We start from the raw sequence: 12665 nt of genomic DNA on the forward strand, positions 1-12665 counted from the left end.
GTTTTTGCAGGGATTATCGTGTTGGTGGATTCGAGATAGTCGCGATGGTTTGCGGCAGGAATAGTGTCATGTGATTGAACTTGAATATCTGCGCTCAAGTTGACCAATGCGAGAAGAATATAAGGTTCGCAGGTATTGGTGAACTGTAGACTCTCAGTTTCTAGTCAACCGGAATTTATTTGTGATAAAGCCCCTGGATGTGCAATGTCGCATTGTTGGTCGTGATACAGATTCGATACACGTGATATTCACTTATCCGATAATCAAGTCGCGATCCAATCCACTCAAGCTACGGCCAGCTTATCTTGCCACCAAATGCTGTGCATTGCGCACAAAATGCGCGGCTAGCCATGACCCCGAAACTGGAGCGCGTTCTCAACACAAGCTTCTTCTGCTTCATCGCCCTCATCCTCTTCTGTCTGATACTCCTTACCCCGGCAGACGCCATCTACCAATGCTGGGAGACCAACCAGCTCACCGATATCTTCTTCATAACCGGCGCCTATGTCATCACCTTTATTCTTGCCGTCCTCATCTACTCGACCCGAATATACACAAACAGAAGTACCTTGGCTGGTATCCCGAAAGCATGGATCCCCGTGGAGAAGGAAGACGTTAGCAAGAGCGTCCGCCGCATGGTGAAAGAGGGACTTGCTCGTAGCGCAGTTGTCGCATACCAAGCTCGACCGCGAGATACCTCAGGAGAAGTAGACAGCTTTCAGAATTACGAGCCTCTTCTGATCGACCCCAAGCGGCCGCCATGGGGCCGTGTGGAGCACCCCGGCTGGTCGTCGCCCGCTTCACCTGACTTGCCGGACTTGCCCTACCGAACCGTTATTCGGGAATTACCCAACTTGATCGAAGCGAAAGCAGTTTCACTGGCGCCTTCCGATACTCTCTCTGCTGCACCAGATGCCTTTGGCCCGGTCGACGACCTGGACCCTCAGTATCTACCAGATATGCGTGTAGTGGAAGAGCTACGGCGACCAGCTTCAATGGGATTACGGCAATACATCCGCCATCTCACGTCCTTGGGAGCTATTGAACCCCCGGAACTCGGCCCTAATTTTCTTGCACTCTACGAACGGGCTCGTTTCTCCTCCCATCAGCTCCACGAGTCCGAGTTTCGTGACTTGATGCACTTGTTTGCGGAGATCCTCAGAGGCATGACATCCCTTGCTACTCCTATCATGGATGAAATCCGCGACAGCGTGAGCTATCGCCGTGCAGATAGCGAGTCAATGATTGGGCCATCGGACGAGGAGGGGGAGACGGATACCGTGGACCATTACGGGTACGATGGTACATTCACACCGATGCGGAGTAACAGCCTCCGGCCTTCTAATACATCAACTTGGGAGACCCAATCGGGGTACGATACTGCGCCAGGGGTACAGAGCCCATACTCTGGGGTGTCACAGGAGAGCGGGTCTTATTTGGGGCGGGGACTCCGCACCCCGTCGACTCGATCACTGCGACGTTTGCCCTCCGGACAATCCGGCAGTTCTGGAGGAAGTGTGATTCGGCTGTCGCAGCCACAGGATCGGGGCAATCTACCGTATACAATCACCTATGCTGGTCGTAGGGATATTTGAATCATAGGCCCACCTCCACCTCCACTTTAATTTCGCTTCTACAGTGGTGTTGCATGAGTTTGAAACCAGCCTTAAGACCGCCTCTTATGCATGTATAGCTTACCGCCTATCAATACGCAGTGCGCTGACCAAAACTAGAACACCGGTCAACACCCGATTCTTGTACATAATTTATATGTGGCACGTTAATAGGAATGTTCTCATCAATTTTCATTTTGCAACTTCAACATGCTGAGCTTATCTAGCTAAGGATGTGAGGTTTTGGCTGGCAGGAAACATGGCAGAATATTATGTAAGGAGTGGAGGGAATTTCAAACTCATGCAACGCCACTGTACCCGTCAGAGGATGTACATTAGTTATAGATCGGATTAAAATACCCTATCGGCAACAGTGGGGGCTTAGTCAGGCGGAAGTAATGCCGAGCTTCTTGGCGGGAATGCAAAACGATTGATAAGATCACCTCAATTTTGGGCATTACGCGTCATAGTAGAGAGAGAAAGAACAGGTTGATACCAGTCGATCGCTACGTTTGGATCTTCAATAACCTCGAAGTCAGCGGGAGGACGCACAATAACCCACCAGCATGCATCTCTTCCGCCGAGGCACGTCCTCGCTTTTCAACTCCTCCAATGTCTCTCTCGCTTCCTCTAAGACAGACGCCACCACAGATGCTATTGGTGACAATGCCCTTGCGGCTGAGGGATTTCGAACCATCTCAGAGTCGGACAAGCTGTTTTCCAAGGCTGACCCAGCTGTTGACGGCGAGGACTGTCTGCACGATTGCGCGACATGTACCGTCAAATACCCCGCCAAATTTGACGTCGACATGGAGGACGAGCTATACGGCCAGGTGAAAGGGTGGGCAACACACATGCTTGTTGCGACCGGGAAGTCAGATTGGGTGCGCGACGTTGCAGACGAGACAGGCAGTGTCATGGAAGCAATTGAGAAGGGAGGAGTTGAGCCTAGCAATGGCGTAAGGACACATTCCAAGAACACAATCATATACTGCTCAAAGTACTCACATATCTTTAATCTCAGCGCCTCAAGCTTTCTGCCTCGAACATGCCCGTCCCAGACGAATATCATATGCACGAAGAAGGAAAGCAGCCCACAAACGTCCTCATACTGCCTAGCTTTACCATTGTCGAGAATGTCACACCGCAGCTGGCCCCAGATCTGATCGAGCACTTCGTGAACAACTCCGCAACAACTACAACACCGCTCGGTGCGTTACCCGCAGCACCTGCAGACCAAAAGGGCAGCTCTGAAGAGCAGTCATCCGACTCCATCCCTCACCCCTCCAACACATCCATTACCTCCCCTCTGCGCTCCCGCCCATGCCCTCACGCCGCTGTCATTCTACTCTGCTCGCAGCGTACTCGCGATGCCCGCTGTGGACAATCCGCACCACTGCTCCGCCGCGAGTTCGAGAGACACTTGCGGCCATTGGGACTATATCGCGACATGGACGATACACGCCCCGGTGGTGTGGGAATCTATTTCATTAGCCATGTTGGTGGACACAAGTACTCTGCCAATGTTATAGTGTACCGGCGCCGAAACTTTGATTGGTATAAGACAGGTGACGCGGAGGCCGAAATTAGTGAGCAGGAAGGTGCTGCACAAGGTATCTGGCTGGCTCGGGTCCGGCCAGAGGAGTGTGAGAATGTCATCCGGTATACTGTTTTGCAGGGTAAGGTGTTGAAACCAGCTCAGCAATTGCGAGCTGGATTTGATCGAGAGCGCGGCTTGACGAGTTGGTAAGGTCTTTGGAGATATCTCATGCATTTCGCATTCACTTCGGAAATATAGATGTCAAATTGATAGCATTGGTCATATAATCATTTCGTTCGAAACCCGCAGTCTTAAGATTCAACCTTGACTGCTTAGCAGTTTTTTCGTTGTCCATCTTTCATCTTGCTCTTCGCATACAAGACATTTTCAACCTCGTGGTTGTATTCTTCCGGACAAACCACGCACCTAACGAAGGCGCAAGGCGTATGCAAGCCACAGCTCATTGTCACTAAAACCGACGTTCCGTGTCGAGATCAAGCTAAATCCCACCTGATTTCTAATAATGCCCGGGATGAAGTCACAATAGGCACGGGAAACATTCACTGGCGCAAGATGAGCCGATGACTTGATCATATCAAGACGCACCACATCACCAAGGATGTTTCGCTTGCAGTGTCCCAAGTACCATCCCGCCATCCAAAGTATCTCTACTTCCGTAAAAATAATATGAAACGAAAAAAAAAATACAAAACAAGTCCCGATAACATGAAGGCGAAGAATCCCGGCCAACAATCCCGACCCCCTTTCATATCTACAACAGTGCCCTCCCGTCTCACATCCGCATATCCTACCTAGAGCAGACACTTCCCGTTATTCAATAGTACGAAGTATCCACAACACATGTGGCCTGATACGATGCCCTCCCTAACTCCCCGCCATTCCATTCCATTTGAAACTGAGGCGTGCATGCGTACCCGACTGCCGAGCCGGCATTGCAGCCACGAGAAATATGCCATAACAACGTCACCGTAGCTTGCACAAGAGAACATCGCATCGAAACCGTTTCTCGCCGGCTGCTTACATATCAGCATAGACCGAAATATCCGCGCTAGTTCCGATTTCATATGCAAATCAGATGACTGACCCTGGACGCAAGGGAGCCGAGCCCCCGAGGCCAAGCGAGTCTCAGCCCCAGGCTAGATCAAAGTTGGGCACCCCATGACTTTGAAGGGTTGCCGAATTCAAATCATGACAGGGATGTGAGTCCCCCACCTTCTTGGCGCGATGTGGTGAACGCTGGTTGCACAGGAAGTAAGTTCCCCCTTGTCGCCACTACCAATAGCCTTATCGACGGGATTAGGGAGTATCGGGATTCGCAAGGATTCTTGGCTATGCCGATCAGACGTCCCCTCAGCCCGCTTTTTTGGGTTTTCTGGAAACATGATCGGTAAGATCGCGGACTTGTTGACTGTTGCGGCAAAACGCTCTCGGCGTCGGTAAGGGATGGTCAAGGGGCAAGGGGGGTTTTGGGATTCCAGAGTCGTCAGTGGCGTTTTTTCTCCTCTGTTTTTTGCTTTTTTGGGGCTTTTTTGTTGCTGATAGGAAGTATTATCCCACGACTACTTCAATTGGGATCGGTAGATACGGATCATCAATTTTCAAAACAAGATTGATTTATTAAATACTGCTGTTCTATTTGCTCTTTTTTTTTGTTTCATTTTGTTTTGTTTATTTTTTTCAGCCCCAAAGCTCTTGCTGATCTGACCGGAGACTTTCCGTATCGCGCTAAATAGTGCCGGCGCACCTGATTCGGAGCTCGCTTCTGATGGGACACTGTGCTCCTGACCGACTCTTTGCAATCGGCACAAGAGCCGCTCGAATGGCTCGGGAAGGGTTTTAAGTGGATAAGGGCGTCCAGTTGTGGATATACTCGCTATTTGCACATGTGTGCTTGCATTGTGCAATGTGACCAGCTACTTAGATACGAGATGCTTGAAAACATGACGACTGTGGTTGGACTGTTGGATCCATTCCAATCTAAGCTGTTCTCGGAGATTATCATTTGACTCATTTTCCTTTCGAACTCTGTATGCCAGATGACGAGGATTATATCCGATGATACTGTAACCGTTTCACGTGGCAGTGAAGTTAAGCATTGCGGGTATACGTGCACGGCCATGGAACACTCGATCTCCACCTTGACCTGCCGAGCCGATAGAATACGTTGGCCCATTGCATCATTTTTCAAATATCATTAAAAATGCGGGGTAGCTTGTAGCTAAAGTGGCAGTGGGAGAGTTAAAATGAAATACAATGCAAAAGTTTCATGCAGGATTTCGTCACAATTGGACACCACGCGTCTCCGATGTGATGGCGGGAGTGAGCACAATCCGGTGTAGATATAATACCCGGGAACCTGGATAAATGACCCGTAAGCTCTTATCTTGGGGCCTAAAGATCAGTTCCACAGCGAATAAGATAATTCACCCGAGACATTCGATCCGATGAACTGGTTCCTGGGCACATAGTAACCGACAATGATAGCGGACTGATAGCGGACAACCTCATCAAGGGACGAACTAATAAGTCAAGTTTTCCTTGATTTAATAGAACTTACCTCGTATACATAGATAGATCCAATGTTGAATTTTGAAGCCTGTGCCAATCATTGGCGGAATTTTTGGCCGTAGCTAGTCTGAATGCAAATAAAGCCCCCAAAAGTCTGGGCAAAAAGCAAAAATAACCGAAAGGTTCCAGCATGTGTACCAGAAGAAGGGCGAAAGGGAAGGTAGGAGAAAAGGAAGGGAGGAAAGGGCCCACTTGTCGCGTGTTTTTGGATATATCAGGCTTTTTAGATGACTTTTGCAGTATGCATGTAGCATGTACGTATGTGTGTGTCCCCCCTGTGGACGGATTTATGAACTCAAGAACCACCCGCTTGCGTGAATGGCGGAGGTTGATACTATCTAGACGATTGTTTCCGATCGAGGTAACATTTGTAGATTGCCAGGTGGTGAGAATGTGATGCCCGTTACAGCTGCAGATAGCCAGTGGACATACATCGCGTAGGCAATCACGATTGCCATTGGCTATGAATGGAGTTGTCGATAACTGAGACCCAGTCAAAATCACGACGGAAATGATATCCATCTGAACCTTGGAAGCTATGCTACAGGCACGTCGGGGCAAAGCTAAGGCACGTAAAAAGAAAAAGAAAAGACCAGACGATCAATTACGATCCATGGCTTGCCGATCTCCTGAACGCCAGGCGCCTCGTTGGTGCCCTAGTTTGACACGGAGGAGTCACTTCACTACTTCGGTGGCTTTGGGTTTGCACTCGGTCCCCCCTGGGTAGCCTGATGCGTTTTATGAACTAAGAGGCTTCTAGATCCAGAAGATCCCTAGAATTTCAAGTGGAGCCCCACGTTGAGAAGCGTAAGCCCTGCTTCTGTATGGCCAAAAGTTCCCGGGTCCCATCTGGAGTGTAGATCGACAATTTTCGTGTTAACGGTTACACCGTTGATATTGATCTACCGAGGCCAACCGATTTGTCTTGTGAAATATGCAATATTTACTCCGTACAATTCCCGACCTTCCGCATTCATCATCTGGAGTCGCCACCGACATAACTTTAAGGAATTAGATTGTCGAACGGAAAGTCAAGATACATTCCCATGCACCAATCTTTTCTGCCTTGGAAAAAGGTTGCGGGAAGAAAACAATAGAAAAAGAAAATACAAAGGATCGACCCGTGTCTGATGAAAGATAGAAGGGGGAAAAAACAAGTATTCGGAAGCATGGGGTATACTAGTCGAGACGGTGAAGGATCGCTCTACCCAATTTGATTCGAAAAGGGACTCGCAAGTGTCATCGCACCCAGAAAGTCTATCAGACACTAAATCACTCATCTACTAGTGCCGGCAGCTAAGCAGATCTGAAGGGTTATCCTATGAACATGCCAGATCCCTTTATTCTCGAGTCATGTCCCCCGGCTTAAAGTTCTCAATCAGCCTTTGTCCCCGGATTACCAGCCTGGGCGAAGATCATCCTCTATAATCGCCTCCATAATGATAGGGTCTTTATTTCTCAATTGAGTAAATTAAGTAGAAAGGAAATGCCATTCCACTTTAACCTTAAAATGACTCGGTATGTTTTCTACATAGACCTGATACGGGTCGAACCAGGTTTCCCGTGTTGAGCTGCAGCCAGAACGCCGCGTCATGTCCATCATCCCTTGCTGGAGACGATCTCCACTATGATATCTGTAATATTTGCCCGAATTTCGACCGTTTTGTTTTCGTTTCTAGCGGGGTACAACGCGGAGTATTAACGGGGGAATGTGGCCCCGAGGTTTGTGAGACCCCCTCTCCGCATCTACTCACCATATGGTATACGAGGTTTTTCATTTCTTTTACTTGCGATCGTCAGTGTTAAGCCAAAGCCTTACGGAGAAGCTCGGGCGCGGTTTAAAGAGCAGGGATCGTTGCCTTAAATTGATATTGATAATCCAAAGCGCCACCGAGGTTGATAGGTTGGTGGCTTATTCTAAAATCGCGAGATGCTGAGACAATGATATCATAATTTCTAGGCATCCCAAGAGTTGGGGTCATGTAGGCTGTAGGTTTCGTTGCATTTAGTTACATAATTTAGTCTCTGGGGACATGCATCGATTTCATGTCAATCACCAGAGGATAGATGGAGTTAGACAATGAGCTGGGGAAAACAGATCCAGACCCTGTTCTGGTTCACCGGGCTATGGAGGTTCTCCGCGGGGATTGATTCCGTTACCACTACCACTTGCCTAATATACTTAGTGATTTTTTTTCCCCATTTCTTTTCTTTTCATGACTTTGTTCTTTGTTTCCGTGTCTCTATCCAAAGTGTCGGGAATTACGAATCAGGGGGCGCAGTTTCAGATCAACCTCAGGCTGTCTAACTTTATTCTCAATGAAAATACATTACCGGTGATACTCCACCTCGTATCCCCACGCACCCAACTAGGCTAGCATCTCTTGTCATCCGGGTTTCCATCAAAGCGGGTCCTGAGGCCTGGAACCGGGTTTGTTGAGTGTTAGGGGCAGTGGGGTTTACTGGGGTTTTTTTTTTTTTTTTTTTTTTTCTTTTTACCAAGGCAATCGCAATTTCAAAGTACTTAGGTTCGGTTGCCAACCTAACCTTTGCCAGAGCCAGGGGACCTATCAGCGGCATTAGCTATAAATATTTGGCCCCTCTTGTACTCTAACTAGTATATATTACACAGTTCCGACAGGTGGTACCCCCTATTACAGTCGAATCCTTGACAGGCGGGGCTCGGTGTAATTCGGTATTCGAATTACCTGATTAAAAGCTCCCGTTCTAAGAGTTAAGGCTGGGTATTCAAAGAGCCCGAGCAAGAATCAATACGCTCAAATAAGTGAGATGGAATGAAATCAGCGAGGGAATACATGGATTATGGGGTACATCTACATTGTATGATACCAAGGTACCAGTTGATGTACAAGTACAGCCAAATTAAATAATAAAATCAGTAAAAATGTAAAATCAGTAAAATAAAATGTAATAAATCCATTTTCGCAAAAAAACCCCCCCATTTTTTAATAATCCGTAATCAGAACATAATAATACCATCTATGAAATGAATAATAAAATCACCTTGTACGGTCCCGCGCGCCGTTATTTCCTTTCCCAGCTCTCTCTCTCTCTTGAAGGTTCATAGTTAATGAGAGTCCCCTTCCTTCTTCTTTTAATCCCCTCTTTCCTTGAACTCCCTTTACCCACCTCCACCCCCGCCCCACCCCTCATTTTGAGTCTCTATATTAAAGCTCTATTATGCCCCGGGCTCGCCTAAGCACCCCGGCTTCGATTCATCCGGCTTGACCAGGACTATTCCGGATTCCCCTTTTGCGCGCATGCGCTGACGTTTGTCCCTTTTCCCGTTTTCTCTTTCCTTATCCCCACTGGCATCACGACCCGCTTCCCCACCGTGAAAGTCGATCATCGACAACATGGCTCCAGGTGGACGCGATTTTAACTGCTCATGGGAGCATTGTGGCAAGGTATGTGATATCCATAGCGTAGCCCTTTTTGAAGTCTTCTGACTTATCGGGTCATCGCCAAAATCCCAATACTAACATATTCAAGTCCTTTAATCGCAAGTCTGATCTCTGTCGCCATTATCGCATCCACACCAATGAGCGGCCATATCATTGCACAGTGAAGGATTGCAATAAGAGCTTCATCCAGCGCAGTGCCTTGACCGTGCATTCGCGAACTCATACAGGCGAAAAACCGCATGTTTGTGACCATGATGGTTGCCAGAAGGCCTTCTCAGATGTAAATAAACACGGCTTCCAGCATCAGCTTAAAATCCGTTTTGCTAACATATTATACAGTCTTCGAGTTTGGCTCGGCATCGAAGAATTCACACTGGCAAGCGACCTTATATCTGCCAAGAACCAACTTGCGAACGGAGGTAAGACCCTACGATCCCCGCGTCACCTCCCATCAACAAGCTCACCTTTTGTAGTTTCTGTCGCAAAACCACCCTCACCAAGCACCAACATCGCTCTCACCCTCCAGGCTCCATGACTCGACCATCATCGGAAGATGCAAACTCGGAGCATTCATACCATCAGCACCAGCCTCCCGTGTCGGTATCGATCCCAAACCCGAATGACCAGTACCTGCTCGCTCAACAGCCGTATTACCCGAACTCGGCGACGCCAAATCACGAGTTCTACTCGCCTCCCAGCGTTCAAATGGGCTCGGTTCCCCATGCAGTCCACGATGGTGCGCATCCGATTGTCACGCAGAATGTCCCCGTCACATCACCGATAAACATGCCGCATGCTCCACCGCAAGCGCCACCACCACACCCCCATCCGCAGGCGCACCCGCACCCGCAACACCAGCAGTATCTGCAAATGATGCAGCAGCGCTATGACCCCACGCCGCGCACGAACTATCTTCCACCCGAATACCACCAGCCGCCATTCCAGGGCCATCAGCTACCAGAGGGACAGCCAATGATGGTGGGATACCATCCAAATTTCCCGTACAAAACCCCTACCCGGATTCTGAATCAACCGGAGGGGACTGACTGGGCTTTTCTGGGAGTAGGCTAAGAGGAAACTCGGCGTAGAGTTTCTTCCTTTGGAGAGAATCCTGTGCGATTGATGCCCGTGACGATTTTTCTATATCCCCGATTCCCCTCACCTCGAGAACCCGGTGACTTCGCATACCTGTGTTGTATTCTTGTTTTTTTTTGTTTTGGGTTGTCTGTGGGTTGGTTTACCAGGCTACTCTACTTTTGGGCGCTTCTGATGGATTCCCCTTATCATTCTTGGTATGTTGTTTCTTTTAATTCCCGACTTACCCGTCTCATACAAACGAAGAGGATTGGCGTTGTTTCATTTCTATTTTCCATTCATTCGTCCTCTTCTTTTGCATGCGCGATTTTTTTTGATACCTGGCATGAGATATGTTTTGAGACTCTTTTCATTATATTTATCGTTTTATCTACGAAGTACGAAGAATTTATTATCAGCTCTACTTGAGTGAATTTGAAATAGAATCGTTCTCATGGAAATGCGCACTAAGGTACCCCAGGGGCCGCGATAAGGGAACCGAATCACCGACTTTCGCTTCTCCCGTAAACCAGGAGATCAAGGTTCGGTGTAGCCACTCTAACTACCAAGAGAAGCGCAGGTACTTTAAATGAGATTGCTCCTGGTTGGTCACCTCGGAAATTTTGGCGCTGCCACTATTCGAAGTCGGAGCTGAGCTGAAAACTGTTCTATTCACTACATACGTAAGTGGAGCAGCCAACCCCGGAAACAGACCAATGAAATCAACAAGGAAACCAACCCAGATAGCGAAAGAAAGACCCCACCCGTAACCATTTCCTATACTCCTTACTCCTACTTCCTAGTTCCCCCTTGGAGACTTATCCTATCATGAGTCATTTGAAATAGAAAACCTAAAGATATGCCCCCAATAGGTCTACGATCCGAAAAACACATGGCTTGCATGACTCGCGGCTGGTCGCTGTTCGTTTTTATTTCCTACAATAGTTAAGGCTGGATATTTTCCCGCGTTTTTCCGCCTCATGCTCACCCTCAGAACATCAAGGCCAAGGGCGCCAAGCGCTGATTTCAAACCGATAGGCTTGCCTGATTTCAAGGGCGAATACGAACAAAGAATTGCGGCGAGATGGTTCTATAAATGGACAGTCATACGCACTCTATACGCGCTACAGTTACATCGCGGATGGATTATTAATACCGAGACAACAAAAAAAAACAAAAAAGAACAATAGAAGCGCTCTAGAAGAGAAAGAAGAAGGTAAGCATCAGGATTTTCGTGATTGATCATTTCGAATCACTCTGACTGGATCGCCACTGCGCGGACGATTACCGGATCGACAATACATCCCTTTAATAAGGTACCAGTACTACGGAGTAAGGATCATAAGATGTTAGAAGTAAACATATGAGCATGATAACTACAGTATTCAATCGAAGCATGGGTATAAGCAATTCCAAATCCAGAACAAGTCTAATAATCAAATATTACCTCATCAAAAGAACCCCAAGCCACCAACCTCGCTCCTACAACCTTGTGAGACACGAACAACGCCCCCAACATGGATAAGCGAAGACGTCAAAAGTCTAAGTCCAGCGGCAACGAATTTAGCGAGTAGAACTCTCCCGTCAAACCCAACACAGTGGAAGAACGAGCAACACAAACACAAAAACGTCTAGGGAGGGGGAAAACCTTGCGATTCAGTGTTAGCTGAGAAAGGGCCAAACAACGACAAGGTTTACGTCGATGCATAACGATTGGGGACAATACGCCGCAAGAGCTGCGAGTCTGTCACCGCTTACTCTGGTCGGACTATCATTCGAGGGGGGGGATGTGAGAATCCGGTTTTGGGGGTCTTGGTGCCCAGTCGCTTCGCTTCATCGTGATTGATTATTATATCCAGACGAACTCGAACTCGAACTGGATGATTATTTCGATGATAGTGTGGTCTTCAGGTGGCTTATTGGATTTTCCTTTGTCTGACTGTCTGTGCTTATGATAGACTAGCTCTTACAATATGGGCTGTTGCTTGCGTAGTATTTCTGTGTATAGCATAGGTGATGTGATTGGGGGTGCTTTAGGTTTATTTTCCGCCCCGTATACTGTACAATCCAGATGAATCACACGCAGGTGGACTGGAAGTATGAAACTGTGAACATCTGATGCACGATAACATGTGTACAAGTGCGGAGATGTTGAACTCTCTGGTGGACCCCTGTTTCCCATGGATCGACTATTGTTACTTATTACGTATACCCGATTTAATTAATTGTAGATTCACTCGACATACTCGGAAGGACCTCCATCCACTAGATTGCGCAGATCACATTGACACTTGTAGCAGGGGTGGGATGAGTGGGATGAAAACAAGAAAATTAAAATTTGAAATCTAAAAAACACGTGAAAGCTCTGTACAGCTATAACGGGCAGGAGTCTATAGACCGATCCAGTCCAAGCCAAGACAAGAC

The 12665-nt window shown here is 47.8% G+C and overlaps 3 protein-coding genes across 3 annotated transcripts; all 3 read left to right on the forward strand.

Moving 5' to 3' along the window:
• Positions 1 to 350: 350 nt before the first annotated feature.
• Positions 351 to 1595, forward strand: N7503_002361 (uncharacterized protein; the record flags this gene model as incomplete). Its single annotated transcript, XM_057061908.1, has 1 exon — positions 351 to 1595. The coding sequence occupies one exon, from the start codon at positions 351 to 353 to the stop codon at positions 1593 to 1595; it is 1245 nt and encodes a 414-aa protein (XP_056925870.1).
• Positions 1596 to 2179: 584 nt separating this feature from the next.
• N7503_002362 (sucrase/ferredoxin-like domain-containing protein) lies at positions 2180 to 3363 on the forward strand (the record flags this gene model as incomplete). Its single annotated transcript, XM_057061909.1, has 2 exons — positions 2180 to 2572; positions 2638 to 3363. The coding sequence occupies 2 exons, from the start codon at positions 2180 to 2182 to the stop codon at positions 3361 to 3363; spliced, it is 1119 nt and encodes a 372-aa protein (XP_056925871.1).
• Positions 3364 to 8802: 5439 nt separating this feature from the next.
• On the forward strand, positions 8803 to 10640 carry N7503_002363 (putative C2H2 finger domain protein). Its single transcript, XM_057061910.1, has 4 exons — positions 8803 to 9170; positions 9256 to 9447; positions 9507 to 9586; positions 9641 to 10640. The coding sequence occupies exons 1-4, from the start codon at positions 9120 to 9122 to the stop codon at positions 10236 to 10238; spliced, it is 921 nt and encodes a 306-aa protein (XP_056925872.1). The 5' UTR covers positions 8803 to 9119; the 3' UTR covers positions 10239 to 10640.
• The last annotated feature ends 2025 nt before the right edge of the window (positions 10641 to 12665 follow it).

Source organism: Penicillium pulvis (assembly GCF_028828015.1).
Source record: "Penicillium pulvis strain IBT 33274 chromosome Unknown contig_12_segment0_segment0, whole genome shotgun sequence".
In the NCBI taxonomy this organism is placed as follows: domain Eukaryota; kingdom Fungi; phylum Ascomycota; class Eurotiomycetes; order Eurotiales; family Aspergillaceae; genus Penicillium; species Penicillium pulvis.

Excerpts from the sequence above, each read along its gene's own strand:
- N7503_002363 (XM_057061910.1), top strand. The coding sequence starts at position 9,120 with ATGGCTCCAGGTGGACGCGATTTTAACTGCTCATGGGAGCATTGTGGC. Across the intron at positions 9,171-9,255 it reads CATGGGAGCATTGTGGCAAG|TCCTTTAATCGCAAGTCTGA; the intron begins GTATGTGATATC and ends AACATATTCAAG. Across the intron at positions 9,448-9,506 it reads GCCAGAAGGCCTTCTCAGAT|TCTTCGAGTTTGGCTCGGCA; the intron begins GTAAATAAACAC and ends CATATTATACAG.